This window comes from Fundulus heteroclitus, unplaced genomic scaffold (genome assembly GCF_011125445.2).
Source record: "Fundulus heteroclitus isolate FHET01 unplaced genomic scaffold, MU-UCD_Fhet_4.1 scaffold_53, whole genome shotgun sequence".
Classification (NCBI taxonomy): domain Eukaryota; kingdom Metazoa; phylum Chordata; class Actinopteri; order Cyprinodontiformes; family Fundulidae; genus Fundulus; species Fundulus heteroclitus.
In genome coordinates this window covers 1,159,125-1,178,744 of record NW_023396956.1, presented here as the reverse complement: position 1 = coordinate 1,178,744, position 19,620 = coordinate 1,159,125, and the positions used below count along the sequence as shown (strand labels likewise).

General features: G+C 42.0%; 1 protein-coding gene across 4 annotated transcripts in view; it reads right to left on the bottom strand.

Annotated features, from left to right (window-relative positions):
* Positions 1 to 611: 611 nt before the first annotated feature.
* The window catches only part of LOC105916503 (nck-associated protein 5), a 60,350-nt gene continuing 41,341 nt past the window's right edge, over positions 612 to 19,620 (bottom strand). Inside the window, exons 8-14 of one of the 4 annotated variants that reach the window (XM_036132596.1) lie at positions 18,756 to 18,938; positions 15,803 to 18,663; positions 15,436 to 15,550; positions 14,867 to 14,936; positions 9,538 to 9,924; positions 7,836 to 7,931; positions 612 to 6,557 (exon numbers count right to left, since the gene is read on the bottom strand). In XM_036132596.1, coding sequence (XP_035988489.1) covers positions 6,556 to 6,557; positions 7,836 to 7,931; positions 9,538 to 9,924; positions 14,867 to 14,936; positions 15,436 to 15,550; positions 15,803 to 18,663; positions 18,756 to 18,938 — 3,714 coding nt within the window. In that variant the 3' untranslated portion in view covers positions 612 to 6,555. Of the gene's footprint in view, positions 6,558 to 7,835; positions 7,932 to 9,537; positions 9,925 to 14,669; positions 14,709 to 14,866; positions 14,937 to 15,435; positions 15,551 to 15,802; positions 18,664 to 18,755; positions 18,939 to 19,620 lie in introns of those variants that run through there. The other 3 variants (XM_036132597.1, XM_036132599.1, XM_036132598.1) reach the window with 3 other exon arrangements.

Sequence of the window (19,620 nt, the reverse complement as noted above, 5' to 3'; positions counted from 1 at the left end):
CGGTTCTGGGCCGGTTCTGGGCTGGTTCTGGGCTGGTTCTGGGCCGGCCCCAGGGTGTCCCTGAATGGGGACGTGTCCAGAACTCCTTCAGACGGCAGGGCTCAGCTCATTTCAGCGTGAATTATCTCAGGACCATGGATGATGGTTGGGACATTAATTAAGCAGCAAGCAGGGAAGTTTAGGAGCAAAGCTTCAAACTGCAGAAACAGAAACTGAGGAAATTAAAGATTTAATCGGATTTTTAAACAGAGTTTGTACAAAAACACCAGATACATTTCTGCAAATTACTTTTTTACAGCACAATTAATACAGCAACACAGTCCAGAACCTTTCTCTGTCTTCTCTGAAGTGGTTTATTTTTATTTATTTATTTTATATTCTTTGCTCTTTTCCTTAAAAAAGCTGCCAAACATCAGGGAGGAACCCGTTTTCAGTCAACATATAACATAAAGTTGGTGTCTAGAAAAGCTGTTAAGTAAAACTTTAGCTTTACTTTCCGTAAAATTCAGTTCATGCTCTGATGATGAGAGGATAAAGAAAGAAGTTTCAGGCCAAAAAGGTGAAATGTGACTTTATGAGCAGCTGCTGGAAATAATCTCAGCACAGTCAGGTGGAAGTACTGAAATAGTTTATTTTTGGACATTATACAGAGATTACCAGTCAGAGACGACTCTGAGTTTGCTACGGTGACCGTCACACGAGAACATCAATTATTGGATTCAGAAAAAAAAACAAAAGCACTGCAACAGAGAGAGACAGTTTGTGCAATAAATGTTCAAAACACTCATCAGTGCTGAGTTACAAAGACGTTAGAGTAAATGTTAGAAAAATACGACCCGCTCCATCCGCCCGGATCAGACCTGCTCCCTGATCCTCCCCTCTCACACGTACGCTACAGGTTCTATATTTCACTTATTTCACTTTTAAAAGTCCCGATCCGATCCCCGTTAATTTACATTTTCCAGCAAACACAAATAAAACTGCACTTTGCTTTCCTGAATTGGCTGTTCTTGGTTCCCCAGACGTTCTCTGAGTGCTTTATTAGTCGTTTTCAGTCACGTTGCACCTGACGGGCAGATTAGCAAAGAACCGACAGCAAACCGGATCTGCAGACAAGAGGACTTTATCTCCTTGGTGCCGCCTGGCAGGACGTGCCGGGCCCTCAGAGGCCATTCATCGTGTGCAGAAGTGGACATGAGTTAGTTTTAGAGGAGCATCTGAACCCTGCTGCTGTTTTTGATGAAAACTAATTCTGATGCATTTTCCTCCTAAACCAACAAAACATCAGCAGGTTCTATTAAAGCAGATTAAAAATGAATCCTGGCTGAAATGAACCTCCTGGTTTAAAGGAGCTGCTGCAGACGCTGCAGGCAGGAAGGATCTCCTGCAGAGGTCTGGGTTACAGCGGCTCTGAGGAAGACTCTGTTGCTGTACGTCTGATGAAGAGGATGCTCAGGCTTGTCTGTAATGCTCTTCATCTTATGTTTGGTTTCCTAGAGCCAGAGAGGCAGAACCGAGCTGCTTCTGAAATCACTTCACTCGGTAAATGAGAGCAAAGAGTTTAAAATGCCCAATCAGCTCCTTATCTCTGCATCGCCCCGCTTTAGCAGTGAAACGGCTCATCAGAAAGCCTTTAGCTGTTAGCTAAACAGAAGCCTGAAGCATCAATTAGATCTTTTCTAGCAGTTTTTATTTCAATTATTACTCTCTGCTCCGTTTTCTGATGTTTTAACGTTTAAGATTGAGATGAACGTTTGATAAACTGTTGCTGTTTGTTAACGTGCACACCGTTTTTTAGAGTCTCTGCATCCCATTTTTAATCTCACCCACCTGTGTGAAGTTAACGTAGACATAAAGCAAATTTTAACCAGACAAACTCATGCAGTTAATAATTACAAGTTATTTATAAGTTTATGAATATATGAATACATTAAAATAGTTTTCTCTTTGAGTTGCTGTCATGATCTTATTTGACTTTTGAATACTCAACCTTTTTTATTTCAGGATCTGTGAATATTTATTTATTTTATGTAGTTTGTCAATTCTGGAACTTAATTCTGAAAATCTTTAATTTTTGTGTGTAAAAAATGTGAAAGTAAAAAAAAAAGAAATTGAATCAATAAATTATTTGAAAAAGTGATTAGCGGCCGCTGTTTTAATTTTGTCTACAGATGTTCCTGTTAATTAATTTGCCTGTGAGAGGAAACAGGAGTCAACTTGTTTCCTAAAGATCCGATTCAAATCCGGTTCTTTGCTAAATCGTCTCTTATTTTTCAGCATAGCGCCGGTTCATCTCTCGGGTTTTCATGTCCGAGTGATTTATGTTGGACCTATACAGAAAACAGATAAAAATGCATCCAAAGTTACACGAAAACCCTTAAAAATCCTTCAGAAAGCCTGAAGAACCGTTGACCAAGATCACTTTTAAACTCTGGCTGCTGGGACTGAAAACACAAAGAAATGGGGAACCGGATCAGAACCTTTCCTGCAGTAAAAACAGCTGCAGGCTGCAGATATTTTGAAAAATGACCTTCAACAAACAGTATAAACATGCAGCAAGTGAGCTACTGGAGCTGAAAGGTAAAAGCAGTACGACAATCAGATGAAAGCGTGCAACGCTACAGTGCTGCGCGTGTTTAAACGTCCACTACTGCAGGCCAACAGGATATGGCTATATTCTGATATGTAGATTCAGTTGCATTCGTTTTCTGTGAGGGTGTTTGGAGAGTACCGTATCTACACATGATCAGCAGTAAAACAGACAGAAGAAACATCAAAACGTCATTATTCCAGAAAGGAGAACATAAGCAGCGCTGCGTCCAACCATCAAACGGAAGATAGAGGATCTGAACTGAAATGTTTACAGCCCAACACATCCACGGCATCGATCAGAGACAGAAAACGGTTCTTTTCCCTGAGCAAGTAAGACTTTGCTGCCACGTTGTACTTCCTAGCAAAGGTTTCATGCAGAACCCGTCCTCCTGATGTCATCACTGTGGACACAAGGTGGAAATGCATTTCTCCAGCGGATTCAGTTTGGGAGCGCGACGCACAAAGCAGTGACAGATTCTCTGAAATGTCTCTGGAATATTTAACAGAAAGATTCAAGTGATGGATGTCAGGACGTTGTAGTTCTGGGGTTTGAAGAAACACAAAGGTGAATTCATGCAAGTAGAGCTAAACACTGTGGCAAAAGAAAGCTTTAAACACACCTAAATATTCACATTTCCTCTGTCAGGTAGCTCAGTCATGGAGCTACATATTCATATCCAACCTTTTAGTCCTGATGTTAGAACGTTTAGAAATGTCTTAGAAAGTTGATTTCAGATCAGACCTTCCTCTTAGTTCCAGATTCACATCTTTGAACAAACATTTACAGAAATGTTGAGACACAGACGGAAAGAGGAAATGGGCACGACTCCGTCGTCCTACACCGAGCCGGCACCATTATGAAGGTCTGCCTGCAAATCCTTAAACCTGCTTTAAAGGTTGGAAGAGGGGTTCTGTGCAGCCAATGTAAGGAGACAGCATCTTACCTCTGGAGTGTCTGATCAACTTTGAATAACTGCTGTTCGTAGCAGAACCGGTTCTAAAGTGGACTTCTGCCAGTTTTAACATGTAAAGGCGGTTTATGTGAAACTCTGTTCTGTGTTAGAACCAGGAACCTTTTCCAGGAACCGGGCTGGTACTTCCTGAAGGAACCGGTGTAAAACCAAAGTACCAGGGTTCTAGTTCCCCCCTGGTGGCCTGGTAGCCTGGGTGGTGGTTTTTCTATCAGAGGGTGATAAATATTTGTATTATGGATAATAAATATGTGCAGGATTTTTTTTTTACATTCTTGAACTGGTGATATTGCAAATGTTTTTGAAGGATATGGTATTGTTGTAGCTGCAGTCACATTTTAATAAGTTGATTTAGAACAATAAAAAGAATAAAAATCCGTTTTGTGTCCTCAGTTCTTGACAACAAATAAAAAAGTATAAGTCAAAAGCACTCACGGGCCACCCCCCCCCCTTACATTTTAGGTAAAAAATGTAATTACCCCAGATTGTACACAGCTTTTTTATCCTGCTCTACAAAATATGATGCAATATTTTACATAAAGAATAAAGATTTTCTGAATGAAATGGATGCATAAATCGCTGCTGATACGTAACTTTAAAGCAAATTTATCTTATTACAACATGGTTATCCAGTTTACAAATTATTTTGCTAACTGGATGACCATCTCAGTTTTTTTATCTAATTTTTGTCTATTCTCTGCATTAAGAACAGGATTTGGGTCAGTCTATCTTTGAAAACAGTTGCTGTACAATGTTAATAAGAGTTAAAGGCAGATCTTTGTGAACCAAAGCCTATTTTTGAGTAAAAGTCATTGGACAGATGTGGTTCTATTCACTATGAATTTAAAAAGGATACAAAAGATGTGGTAATTAAAAGTTTAATACTTTTTTTTGTACCCAACATGTTCAATTGCAATAAGATTTTACTTTGTCTGTAATAATTTTGCTCTGAAAAGTGTAAAAAGGATCCATCTGTATCAACTACCTGAGCTTTTGGGCCAAATAATTATTGAATTGCAGTTGGGGGACCACACAGCCGTAACTGGTTTAGAGGTTTGTTAAATAGTATTTGGGTGAAACACAACAACAGTCTTAAGGCTGATTTTGTTTAAGATGGCAGAAATTTGAAGGTTAGCAAAACTGTGGAAAAACCTGAACGGTGTAACATCAGTAGGATACTGACAGCTGATAATTTCTCAACAGAGCAGCTTCAATAATCTTCCAGGTAGCATTAATTAATGCAACATTAACCTCTATAATATGTGCCGTGCTTAAACTGGATGCTTTGTTTAAGTCTCAACTACTAACCTGTAGAAGTTTAATAAGACAACCCAGAACAATAAATAAAGAGATTCAGTGAAAAGCTCCAGTTTTACTGTTTAACTGCTACCATTTCCTGTGGTTGACTAACTACACAAAGCATGAGTGAAGATGTGCAGATATATTCATATTAAATTCATGTTTTTAAAATTCTTGTTTTGAAAATATACATAAGCTCTTTTTAGTTAAAGAAACAGGTGTTTGAATTTGGATGAGAGCAGCAGAAAAAGTTACTGTCACCTTTCTGTAACTTTTTATGCTAATATAAATCTTTTGTAAACAGCAAAATGTTAAGGTGACGTTGCTTAATTTAAATTTATGCATTATAAATAATTTATACATTTTATTCTTTGACTAGGGTGAACATTTGCTTCTATATTTTTTTTATCAAAATAAATGATAGCTTTTAATATGTGCTGATGCTATTGATAGCATGCTAATCTCAAAAGCTAAATTTTGTATCTTATTCAAAAGCAGCAAAAGACGCTGATCAATGTGCTTCACTGTCACAACATGCTGCAGTTTCAAATACAACAAAAAATTATCTGCAATCAAATATGAAAGAGAAAATATGGGGAGCACAGAAAAAAAGATTAACCGACGCTAACATTAGCATTTTAATGCTAATGATTAGGAGTAATTATTTAAATTTTGAGAATTTAGAGACAGAAAATGCATTAACAGAGTAATTGCTCTAAAAAAATGTGTTTGTCTCTTTATCAACTTTTGCATGATTTAAACAGGTTATTGCTCTGATATGTTATAAGAAATGTTTTTAACATTATAATAATAACTGCAGGAAAGCAGTTGTATCACAATAAACATAAATAAACACAAGATCTGTTAGAAAACCAGCTCCTTTGGTGCTGAAATGGCTAAAATATGAGAAGCTGTTATTAGCTTGCATGCTAACGATGGTTAGCCTGATCACCGCTGGTTTTAGGACAGGTAAAACTTTAAGTTGAGGTGACATACATCAGAGATGTGAGCTCCTACTTCACAGGCTGCATCTTCAGTTGCATGGTTTATTAATTAGCTTTTCATTGCTAATATTCAGAGGATTTTGAAGGATGTGACATTGTTTTACCTGCAGTTAGCTTTGTGGTGAGTGGATTCAGTAAAAAGAAAATGGATAACAGCTGATTAATGTGATTATATTTAATCTCAGTGATATAAAGACAGACGATATGAGTTGCAGCTTGTTTTTGTTCTTTTTTGTTTTTGTTTTTTTTAGCAAAAACAGCTAATTTCCCTCCAGATTTTAGATTGTTCCCCCGGTGGATCCTGCTGTCGGTTATTTATGTGACATTATACAGTCATACCTGGTGAACAGCTGTTCAAAAACACCTGGCTACCTCTGTCTGCTACGTCGTCCTCAATATAACAAAGACAATACGATGAGCGGGTGAACGAGATGGCGTTTGGAGCAGAGTTCTAGTTTCACAGCCGAATCCAAAAAGGCGCAGACCTCCAGAATGGCAGCCAGTGGGTTTTTTGAGCAGATCTGAAATGCGGTTCTGTATCTCAGCGTTTCACTGAGGCCGGCTGGAGGAAGTCCGCTTTGTCCTGATCTGTGGGCGCCATCCTGATACGCCGACACGCCGTGTTCAAAGTGTTCCTGCAGCGATCGTCTGCGTGAGGTGAGGAGATGATTCCAGTTCAGGTTGACATGCTCTGGAATAAAAGATGGAGAACGGAGGGAAGAGCTAAAACAACTGCTGAAAGAAAGTAGCACGCTCTTCCAAGAGTTCATCCAATATAATTCAATATATAAAAAAAACATACAGCAGAAAAGTAATCATCTTACAGACTGGTCTGAATGATAGAACTGTTCCACACTTAAGGTCCCTAAAGGATTTGGATCAGCTCGGTTCCAGAAAGTGGTGCTCGATTTAATTTGTGTGTGGGAATAATTTGTGATGTTGCGTCACGATGAAATTACATCATCATGTTTTGCTTTGCGTTGGAAAGAAGTTGCATCATTATCATCACCCAAGCCTGACCAAGAATTATACAAAGAAAAATGTTGTTTGTCCAGCCAGGGTGAAAAGACGGAGATAGCGACGGTAAACACACAGTTCTGTAAAAAGCAGAGGCCCCTTAAAGAGACAGAGACCATAAAAAGCTAGATGTGTAACCTGAAACACGGTTTATAAACGATTACTGGCTCTATGAGCTGCTGGAGGAGCTTCATGCTCCTGCATCATTGAACGCATCTAAATTCTTACACATTTTGCCATAATCTTACCCCATAATAATAATTTTGTGTCCTGAGAAGTGTTTCGTTCAACTGAGGTTCTGTGGACTTTAAAATCTTGGTGGGTCCAGTTCGTTTCCATCATTAATGATTTGTCCTTACGGAGCAGGTCGGTCCTTAACAGGGAGGGTTGATCTTCAAACTGTGACTTCTTTGTTAATCCTAATGAATCGCTCGTTTAGATGGCGACCTGGGGATACCTTTGCAACGCAGCGGCGTATTTAAGGACTTCATGCTGCGATCACGCCCGCCGGGACACAGCAGTAATGCCGGCGTTTAATGTACTGCAGTCGGATAGAAGTAATGTTTGGGAAGCTAGTGTCAGTCAAGTGTTGAGCTGCCTGCGGCCGTTAAGTTCGCCTCTGCGCTGTGGAGATGGAAATTTAATGGGAATGGCTTTTTTAAGCACAGTTTAGTTTTCAGGCAGCTTAGATATTTTTACATGGAGAAAGTTTTATTATTGCCACCAGCTAAATGTTTGCCGCTGCAGAACGGGCTGCAGATAGACCGCATCACACCGGGCCCCAGGAAGCAGATTGCACAATCATCCCAAGAATAAACGAGCTGCAGGTCCAAATTTTTCAACACCATAACACTATAAACATGTAAAATATATAAAATACCTATATAAATACCTGTTTTACCTGCCAAAATGTGTGTGATGCTGTGAATGAATGAGTATAAGAAAGTCTTACAGTTAGCAAGCTGAAGTCTTGTCTGGACTTTCGGTTGGTTTGTGGTGGCTCGTGTTTTGGGTTTGATGTGGGTCAGCTTCTTTGGTTCCGTCCCACCTAGAAAAACACAAAAAGAGAAGCTAATTAAAACCACTGAGTCAGAGGCGTTGAGTTTTCACAGTTCTTCATATTGAAACATTATAATTTGGGATTTAAAACAACCAGAAAGTTGCCATGTTAGTTGTCACACTCAGGGAGACACATCAGTGACACATTTAAGTGCTTTAATCACAAAGAACTCCCAGCAGCAGTCTGATCTATCTAGCTACATTTAGCATTACCTCAGTCCATAGCTTACTTATGGATGTCCCGCTTTTAGATTGTATACAAAAGATATTATTCCTCTTGACAAAAAAATATTTATTAGATTTTTTTTCTTAAGTAGAAACTGTTAATTAGATTATAGTACATAAAATAAATAATAATAGGTATAATTGAAATTATGCATAAGTGGTCATAATAGTAAATACATTGTCCAGTCTCAGGAATGTTGATTATTTTATGGATGAAGCCATAACCAAGCGGTGCGTTGAGATTAAATTATAACATACTTTCTGCCTCAGAATCACTCTGTGAAATACAATCCAGCTGTCATTCACATTCAGCCCACTAGATGGTGGTAAAGTTAGCTTAATGTGACCCTTGGTATGCGTAGAAAATGCATCAACAGGCAGTTCATCAAGAGAGGTTGAGCATTGACCTGTTTTTTTTTAATTATCATTTAATTAATTATTTTAGTTGGGTGGGTTTTTTTGTTGCGTTTGGGCTGGAGACTGTCAACAGGCGGTGTTAAAGCCAGAAGTAGGCAGAGGCACTCTAAAAAGGAGTTAACAAACGATTAGCTCAGACATTTGGCTTACTCGTTTAGTCAATGATGAAATAGACAAAATGTTAAGCTTAATCTTTAAAATAAACTAATAAACTTAATCATTTAGTTTAAGAGAGCTTTAGCTGAGACATACTAGTTCAAATATTCAGGTTAGTCATTTAGTTTAAGATGTTGACTAAACAATTTCTCCAAGTCATTTAGCTTAACTTAACATCTAAAACCTTTTGCCCAATCACTTAAATAAAGGTACCTTCAACATTTCTGTCATTCATTTAACACGAGTTAACATTAGCTTACTACTTTAGCTGAACAAAATATAAGCTGAATTATTTAACATAATTATATGATGGACACTAGTATTAAGCTCAAGTTATAGGTAAAACATTACAGTAATAATTGTTAACCTCAATCTATAATTAACTCAAATATTTAGCCGAATCATTTATCTGAAGGATAACATTATAGCTCAAGAATGTAGTTTTATAATGCATCTAAAGATAAAGGTATTGCTCAAATTTGGCTCAAGCTAAAACAAGAAATGAAATTAGCTACATTTATTATCATGTAACATTGCTCAAGCAGTGTTGGCCTATTAGTTAATGCTAGCCCAAATATCTAGCTAATAATTTAGCTTTATAATATAACAGCCTTATCATGTAGCTTAAGGTAGCATTATCTTAATTATTTAGCAACATATTGTCAGTCAACACAGCCCATCATATCTGTCAGGTGTGAACTGCAGGTGTTCTCTACACGGCCTCAGAGTTAAAGGTGATACACTTCATGGAACCACCACCTGTTGCATGTTAAAGGCTCTGCTGAAGGCTGCGTTACCTCTGGGCGGTCTGGGCAGCCTGCTCTGGGTGTCACACACACTGGCTGGGGTGATAATGGGTTGAGGCGAGGGCTGGATGGGCTGGAGGAAGGCCACAGTGGGGAAAGGCACTGACGGGATATGGATCATGGAGGAGTCGGACAGCGAGCTCGGCACTCCTGCGAGGCTGCTGTCCTTGAAGCTGGAAGGAACCCTCCATCGGGGTAATGGAGAAGGGGACACGTCTTCACTGGAGGAACCGGGAACACTGGGGGGGCTGAGGGACTGCTCGGGGGTTGACGAGGATTTGGGTAGGAAGTTGAGGATGGAGGAGAAGAAGGAGCAGGATTCTGGGAGGGGAATAGTCCCGATTCCACTGTCCAACGTCCGCATCTTGCAGCCCGAGCCTGTGGCACAAGGAGGACAGCTGCAGTGGCTCAGGGTGGGCAGAAGGAAGGGATCATAACAGGAATGAGACAACATGGAGATCATGGCTGAAGTGATGCTAAACTACCTTTTCAACATGTGCACAGCTTATGAATGAGGTAATTAACTGGTTCGTTAAGAGGAATGTTTATCTGCTGCTTCTAACTTTGTGTCTGAGAGCAAAATCAATAGAAGGTGGCTTCACTGTGCAAATGAAATCTGATTGACTGATGGCAGAAAGAGGAAATGAGGCTGTGATTTAGGAAGAGAAACCCAAAGTCTACATCATTAGTAAGAGATCTTTGCTTTTGAAATTCTGACTCCTTGTTTTTCTCTAACATTGCCTCTTCTTTAAAGTTGAAATCACAAAATGGCAACAAAATCCAAAAATGGACCAATTACATGTTGGTACTACGACACAGCATCACTCCTACGACACATTTCATTTCACCTGAAGCACAGCTTTGCTTCAAAGATGTTGTTGGGTGAGTTTTATCATGCACCGTCTGCAAAGCAAATATGAAATAATGGTATAACATGTGGTGTGAAGTCTAAATGCACCTGAGCGCATTTTATTTCTGATCTTTCCAAACGGCTGTAAAACTATTGATCTGGATCATTTAAAATGTTACAAGAAATTAAGTCTGCGATGAAATAAAATATTGAGAGAGGAATGAGCACCTTTGACCAGGTGTTAAAAACAGCTGAGCTTTAATTTTCTTGCGTGATCATTTTGTATAAACGACTTCACACTGCTGTTTTCCAGCAAAACAAATAATTAAGCACATGGCAGACATCCAGAAAAAGCAGCCAGCATGCTTCCAGTCTGCAACATGCAGAGATTTCCTCAGGCTGTTGTCATGTTTTCTTCTGCAGCCTGGAGGTGGAAAGCTTTCCGGTACCACCGGAGCCCAGAACACGGCGGCTTTCTGTTCACTCAGACAAGCACACCACAGCTTTCATCCTCAAGGCTCCTGAAAGCTCATTTTCTGTTTTTATTTCCATTCTGAGCACTTTAAATAACAGGGTTCTTTATGTGAGTACTCTCAACTGATTTAGTCAAAATAAATGAGGACACTGACAGATAATTGTCCTCTTGAGACACAGAACGGAGGCGTTATTGATCGCCTGGTTGCAGGCTGCGTGTCAAAAGCGATTCCTGTCACGTAATCTTCCCCGGAAAGGCAGAACGACAGACGCAGGTAGTTGCTTGGCTTCAAAAAGCCTCCAGTGTGGATGGGGAGGATGTTTGGTTCCTCTGGGCGATCTATACTTTACTAAACTTGATCAATTCTAGCTGGATCTCACAGCAGAACAGCGCCGAGGCGATAATGATGCCAGAGGAACGGTAAAACCAAAGAGCTCGCAGTTCTTCTATTTCACTTATGAGAACATTAAAGATGATCTGTTCAGAATCAGGTTGTAAAATTATTTTTTTCAAAACTCATTGTCCATCAGTGGTGTTATTTTTCCCAGAACAGAACCGGGCCTCCTGATCAGTTTATCAGCTGCAGATCTGCTGCTGCATCAGACCAGAGAGGATGGCTGATGCCTCCAGAGGTAAAGAAGGTCTGCAGCAGCGCCCCCTGCAGGCCAGGAGACCTCAGCCTCCTCAGCAGGTAGATTCTGCTCTGACCCATCCTGTAGAGAACGTTATGGGTCCAGTTTATGGTTCTGGTAAACACCCAGGTACTGAGGAGAGTCCACTATCTCCACATCAGCTCCCTGGATGTTCTCCTGGGTCAGAGAGGTGGTTCTGGACCTGAGAAAGTCCACTAGCAGCTCATTTGTTCCCCCTGCATTTAACCTGAGGTGGTTCTGCTGGTACCAGTCCACAAAGTTCTGGATCCACTGTCTGACCTGTGATGAGACCGTCTAGCAGAGTCATCAGAGAACCTCTGCAGGAGGGAACCTGGAGATGGAGAAGTCTGCAGTGCAGAGGCTGAACAGAACCGGTACCAGCACAGTTCCCTGTGGTTCTCCATGCTGCAGGTCAGCCTGTCAGAACCACAGACCCGTGTCCTCACATACCGGGTCGACCAGTGAGGAGATCCAGGACCCACTGGGACGGAGGTCCAAAAAGAATCAAGATGTTCTGATGGCTTTGTGAAGCGTTTCCAAAGCTGCTGGGTGCACTAAATATTCACTGACTGATCTTTTAGCTCTAGTGTCATATTTTTTTACTAAATAATGACAGAGTAAAAAGTCCAGGTCCAGAAAAGTCCGCTGGTTCCAGTCTTCAAACCCAGAGCAGGTATGACTCCTTCCTGGTTGGAGTCCTTAAATACACCATGATGAATAAAAATGAGAGAAATAATTGGATAATTTGAGGTAAATTTCAGTCTAAATATTTCTCTCTCAGGTGTTTTTTTTTTTTTGCCCTGTTGATGTTTTTCCCACAAATGGGTGGTGAAGTCATCTCAGACCTGGAAGTTAATTTTCTCTGAGGCGACTCGGCTGATCGTGCTTAGCTGGTGCAGAGCTGAAATTTTAATGAGGTGATTAACCCTGGAGGTCGGCCGTCTGTGCGTATAAAACATATTTACCGCACCTAGCCAGTGAAATTCCACCTAAACGTGTCGCTGCTCCTCTACCTGTTCCACCAGAAAACTTTAACAAGCAGCGATTTCCACTTCTCCACTAAGCCGTCATTAAAGACAGACAGAACAAAGTTTTACAGCCATGTTGTTTTCACTCCCTCTCACGTTGTGGAATGCTTTAAAGGAGCATAGAGAAAGTTCCAGGTTTCTGCACAAGTCTGCCCCCTGTGGCGACAGGTTGAAATGACACCAGTGTTCTGCATGTGTACAGGACTTCCAGCAGCAACAATAAAAAAAGCTACAATCTATCATCAAGTTTATATATATATATATATATATATATATATATATATATGAAGCCACACAGTGGCTTTTCCACCTGTTGTTACATTACACAACCACAGACACAATATGTATTTTGTTGGAATTTTATGTGGAGGACGAACACAAGTTGTTAAGTAGAAGGAAAATAGTTTTGAGCTTAGCAGACAGGCGAACGCAACGAAAAGTGTAAAAAACGGCAGTACAAACAATGACTAACACAGTGAAAGTATGAACATCAAGCTTGCTTGATATGCTTGCATGTTTATTTGAGGTTAACACGCGGTTCTTTGTTGTTGCTTTCGCGTGTGCATATAGTGAATGGCAGGGCAAAAACACATGGAGTTCTCGCCGTAAAGCAAGACCGACTCTCGCCGTCTTGCACCAGACTTCTGAGCCTGTGTGTGCGGGCCGAGGGCTCCTGCAATTGCAAGAACGGTATTTCCCCCACAGACCACCAGGGCGGCCAAAAAAACCTTTGTTCGACCTGAAATGACTCATTTAATCATCCAAAACGGTATGGAACACATTAATTAACTGAAAAATGTTGCATAGTATGCCTTTAAGTGGAAGGAAAGTTATACATGATTTCTTTTTTTTCTTCCAAATAAACTGAAAAGCGCATTACGCAAAAGTATTCACCCCCCAGAGTCAACACTTTGTGAAACCACCTTTTGCTGCAGTTCCAGCTGCAAGTCTTCAGGGTTTGTGTCTGCCAGCTTTGTTTTGGGGGAGTGGTGGTCTAGTGGTTAGAGCAGCGCTTGCACTCAGAGAAGGATGCAAGTACCCGGTTCGATCTCCAGCCCCTGCACTCTGGGTCCCTGAGCAAGACCCTTAACCCCAGATTGCTCCCCGGGTGCCGCACGTGGCAGCCCACTGCTCCCCAAGGGGATGGGTTAAAAGCAGAGAACAAATTTTGTTGCTTCTACTTGTGACAGTGCAATGACAATAGAGTTGAATTCTATTCTATTTGTTTTCAGATCCTGCTCAGATCTGAACCCCCCCCCCCCTCCTTAAGGTTTCTATATGATGGAAATCAATACTTGACAAAAACATTGACTTTAAAATTGACTTTGATGACCCAAACCCACTTTTTTATCTATTTGGGGATCTGCTGAGGGTCAGTGAACCGTCGCTTGTGTCTAGAGGTTTTGCTTCAGAAGCTCTTCATGCTTTTTCCCCTCATGATGCCATTCTTTAATCAAGGGGGTCTTGGACTAAAAAGCTTGAAGACCCTGGGTTTAGATCTAAGCAGACTCACGGGTTGGAATGGCCTAGTCAAAGTCCAGAGCTGAAATCAACTGAGATTCTGTTAGAAGACTTGAAAACGGAGGCTCCCAGACTCAATGTGCGGAGCTAACGGAGCAGTAATCAAAAACATTGGCGTGCTAACTGGACCTAAAGGTTGCTCTACAAAGAATACAGTCCTGCTTAATTTTTCCTTTCACTTGACAATTTTGTGCTTCTTTTTGTTGGTCTTCCATATAAAACCCCAATATAATGCAATCGCATTTGTGGTTGTAAAGTGACAAAATGTAGATAAAAGCTCATGGACTTGACTAGCTCCAGCCTCTCCAGATGACGGAGTTTCCTAATTACACGGAATGAGCCTTTATATGCAGGTTTTAGTGCATGAAAATGTGAAGATGGAAGTTAAACCAGGTAGAAAATGTTCTTGCTGGAGCAAAGTCTAAATGGTGGAGGCTTGTGGGGAAATGGTCCTTAATGTCTTGGAGTAAACGCAGAGCCGGAACGGATCGAATGAACACATTGATGTGATGGAGAAGAAGCACAAACTGACAGAACTCAGCATTTTGCAGTTTGTTTGACTGATTTTAGCGTATTCATCATATTTCATGACTTACACACGTCTGTCATATTTGGTCTTCACTTCTGTCTGCAAACTGTAAAATGGTAAGCACAGACAAAACCTTAATGCTGGATGCTTACAAAGAGCAACCACTAGTTTAAAGCCAACTCATTATCATGCTTCTTTAAGGTGTTTTAAGCTGTTTAGGACTTTATCTGGCACCCGATCCAGCAGAGAACAGAAGAATCTGACCTATTACTGCATCCTGGCTGGGGCTCTTCACGATGGATCCGTTTTCACCATCAGGTCTTCGGTTCATCATCTGCATTTCCGTAGAAATAGAAACGATAAGCAACCAAAACGTTCTTTCATGTATAAATCAACACATTTACAGTTTGGCTCTTTTTCTGTTGCTTATTTTCTGCCATCTTCGACCTTCGTTGGTTCCTGCATGAACATTCATGAGATTCTTGGGCAGCGTTTTCAATAAAAGATTCAGAGACGAGCCTCGCTGTGAACCTCGGCCTCGTTACAAGTCGGCCTTCTAAGCTGGCAGATAAGTCCTGCAACTATGTGTCCAGAAACATTTATGCAGCCACATGTTTATGGTAAATTACTTTCCCACTTAAACATGTTCCTACAGCAACACCTGAAGCAACCCATTGCTGTCTCTGCAGCTTACGCTCATGATTTGGCGTCAGCGGCTCATAATTTAGCTCTTTCTTCTTTGATTATTCCAGTGAAGCTGTCTTAATGGTTCAGCTTGTGAGATTTTCATCTAAAAGGTGAAAGAGCCCAGTAGGATCTCTCCATGGGTTTACCTGAGGGTCCCCGGTGATGTTGGCATGTCCTTGGATCTCACTGAGGGTCATCCCTGGGCAGGGCATTGAGATGCAAGCCCGCACTGCATCATGGGACTCTCTCATTGCCACCGAGCTGAAAGAAAATCGATTTGTGATCCTGTGATAGTGACTCCAGCAGCCAAGGCTGAATCAGCAGATGAATTACTCAGCTATCACAATCTGTCTGTGGTCCTCTATGAAATATGTCTGGACATGTCAAAGTATTCTGCTAAACGTGTCGAGCTTGATTTTCTAAGAAAATATGTCTCGACTCGAGAAGAAATGTGAATATAGCTGATATTGTGTAAGAGAACCAGACTTGAAAGGTGGCGTTTTAACCACTTACCACTCTTTTCCATCACTTTTCCTTCTGTCTTTCTTCTTGTCTGACTTTGTGCTCTTCCCTCCCAGCAGAGACGTAATCTTTTGTTCTCGCTTCTCTTCTTTCACTTTTGGTGGATCCGTCTTTTTGCTGCTTGGAGCAGGAAGCTTGCTCTTGCGAAAACCAAACCAACTTGCGATGCTTGAGCCAGACTTTTGCTTTACTTCATTGGTTTTCTCATGTTCCTGTGACTTGTGCAAGTTCTCCTCAATTCCAAGCATCACTTTCTCCTCGATGGTGGTTATAGTGCTTTGTCTCTCGGGTTCCTCGGACACTGGCTCTCCAAAGGCGCTTGAAAACTGCTGCTCGATCTGAAGGCGCCTAGCCTGCTCCCGCTGGAGCTTTAGACTCTGGAGTCTTTCACTGGAGGAACCCAGATGTGAGGGACCCGTCAATCCTTCCTCAATCAAAAAGTTGTTCAAAAGGGATCTATTCATTGGAAAGTGGTAGCTACTGGAGCAGCTCATGCTACCTGGAAGGACATCCCCAAGAGAATTCAGTGAGCTCCCTGAATGGGTTTTGATCTGGGTTCGGACCTTTCCAGATCTGTTGAAGCTTGGTCTGTCCATGTAGCGTGCACCAAAGCTCTGACTACGAGCCTTAGCTCCGTTCATGCCCATCACTGGCTTGAGAAGAGGTCGGGTCGACACCGACACGGAGCGTTTAAACAGCCAACCTTGCTCATCGAATCCCCAATCTAACATCCCAGTGGTGTCGGACGCAACGGGCTGGAGAGGCTCAGAATCCAGGGAGTTGCAGCGGGTCTCAATCTTCTTGCAGGACTTCTCCCGTGCACCATATTCATGCATCACCTGGGGATCACATCTGAATGTTTGAAAGGTCTGAAGGCCGTTTGCGTCTTCTGTAGTCTGACTCCCAAAAATCAGGAAGGTACTGGTGTTCTGTCCAGAGATTGCCTCCTGAGATTTAGCATTCACAGGAAGGGCCCTTTTTACTCCATTCGAGGCAGAAGTCTGGGGATTGCTGGGAAGCCCATGGTAGTAAACGTTAGAGAAAGCAGTGGGCAAGACTTCGGAAAGTTTAGGCTCACTTATACTCTGTTGGGATCTTTGTAGGACGTTCTGACTGGTTGATATAACTGGAGGTCCATTCTCATTGTAGCATGTGGTGAGTCTACCCAGCTGAACTAAATCTGGGCCTTGGGACTCTTGAATGGCGCCACAAGGAATCTTTGACGCATTGGTAATGTGGGTTTTGACAGGGACATCTGTCGTCTGCAGGTCAGTGCGTTGATTTTCTTTCATGACATTGGATTGTTGAGTCTCTAAAAGTGAACTAAAATCTGTATTTGTCTTGGCCACAGCTGATGACGGCTTGCCAGTGGTTGAACTTTTAGTCTGACTTGCCATTTTTTGGTCTTTGGTTGCGTTCTCGGACCCAGTTCTAAGGAGAAGAGAAGTGCTTCGACCTGGTGGCAGTGGCGGCGATGGAGATCTTCGCTCTGAAGTGAACGTATCACAGCGCTGTTCTTGGCGTCTCTGTTTCCTCGGTGAACAGGGCAGGTTGTCATAGATGCTCTCTTCAACAGATTCATTGCTGGAGACTCTGGCGGGCGGCTTTGTTGGACTTTTTAGGCTGTCCTTGATGCCTGGTGACTTAAGAATCTTTGACTGTTTTACAGGAGATGCAAGTGGGGACAGCTGCTGCACACACTCAAGGGACTTGGAGCCTACTGACGCTGAAACATCTTGATCTTTTTCAGTTTTAGGTAATGTACACTTGCTCGAACCGTGTGGGTTTGCCCTTTTGCTTGGAGCGCTATGCCCTGCAGGATTTGGGTTTGTCTGTGCTTTGGGCCTTTGACCCTTGATAAGCTTTTGATGTAGAGGAGAGTGGGTATGCTTGAGTTGCTCTTGGCCTCCATCTGCACTCTTGCTTCTCAGAATAAAAGCCTTCCTTGCTGAGTCACAAAACTGAAGTTTTGGTTTCCTCTGGGGAGATTCTGAGCTGGTCCAGTCGCTGTTTTCCTGATCTGCTTGATTTGCCTGGTCTCTGCAATGAGGCACTTCCATTGAGGAGCTCCGCTGTCTGGCTTCATTCATGCAGCTCAGGGCTCTTGTTGCAGAGTGCTGAACTGAGGAGCTTACATCATTCGCCTCTGCTTCTGGCTCTTTGAGAGGAAGTCTGCCTTGTTGCCTTTGGTTACAGTCAACCCTGGATTTACGATCAGTGGACCGTTCCTGGTTATTGTTTCTATCGCTGATCTTTCCCACTGATGACCTGTGCTTGTCTGCTGAGTTCTGGTTGATTCCTTCAGACTTTGTAAGGCTATCTGTTGGGCTCACACCAGGTTTGACTGTGGGACCATCTAGAAATAGAAAGTTGTCAAAGTCGGGTGACGGGAAAAGACCAGAGTTAGCCGGAAGAATCGAGTCGTCTTGAGAACCTTTGTCGTCGTCCCCAGAAACCTCCAGCGTGTCCAAATGAAGGTGTTCTTTTGTCTCTTGGTCATCAGCGTCTCTCTTAGGTAATTTAGGTGATTCCTCATCTGCATCATCAAAGTCCAGAATGGAAGCCTGTGCTTCAGCTATGAAAGGCTTACTTGTTGGAGTTTTCTTAACTGGAGACGCTTGTTGGCGGGACTTGACACCAGAAGAATATATGCCCTCATTGGAGGTCATACAGTCTTTGCAGTGTGGCAGAGCTGCAGCTGAGGTTGCCTCCTTGGGCTTGTTCATCTGAAGATGCTTTAGGCCCTTCAGAATATGGCCCTCTTTCCATCCCAAGTCAGTTTGCTCAATGAACACTGAATGATTGCTAGATACCGAGCCTGTGCTCATGCGCTTGTCGCGGCTGGAGGCACACTGCGGAGACATGGACAATTACTTAATTGGTCTTTATGCTTTAGGTTGATGATGCAAAAGAAGAACAGCTTAAAGCAAAACAACAAACGTACCTGCTTGGAGAACCCGCGTCCGTCTGCCCAAGTGTGAGACCCACTGGAGTATTCGCTGCAAGTGCTGGAGATTGACAGCTCGCTGCTACTGCCGCTGCCACTGCTCCGTGGGCATGTGAGGCTCAGCAGGCTGGGCCATCTTCCTGCAGGAATACTTTTGGCTTTTCCATTTCTTTGGACCTCCTGAAAAATATTTCACAAGTGATCACGCACGGGGAATCACAGAACACACAGAGCCAGAACCTTTGATTATGCAAAAACCCAAGCCAACATAAAAACAGGGAGACAGTAAAACAGTTATTATTAAAGATCATTATAACTGATGTGCCAGTCACAGTGAAACACATTTATACATTCTATGATTTAGTGAAATGAGAGCCATCATGGCTGCATCGTTCACCTTTTTGTGATGTTTCATTGAACAGACTGGAAGCATAAAACAGACAGTGAGAATGCCCCTCAGCTCTCTATTTGTCTGTCAGGGTTTAGCGAAAATCAATATGGCGTCTTCTATCTGTCTCTTTTAATCTAAACACTGAGGACCAGAAGGACATTTTCCACTCCACTAGTCAGAAGCCTCCAGTTTTAAAATATATCTTTCCGTCTTGAAGGTCTTGCAGGTGAGCAATGGTCATTCTGGAGGTTTATTAGAGAAACATTTCATAATAATGACTTTTCTGTGTCAGTAACAGCTGCTGAACTGTGTCTGCAGTTGAAATTTTCTGCATCACAGCACAAGATGAAGATCCTCGCATCGTTCCAGAAAAACAAAATGAGCCAGGACCAACCAGGGATTGAACAGTTCAATGGTTGCTGTTGATGTTTTGGGTTGACTTGGTCCGGTACATGTCCCTCTCCATGCCTT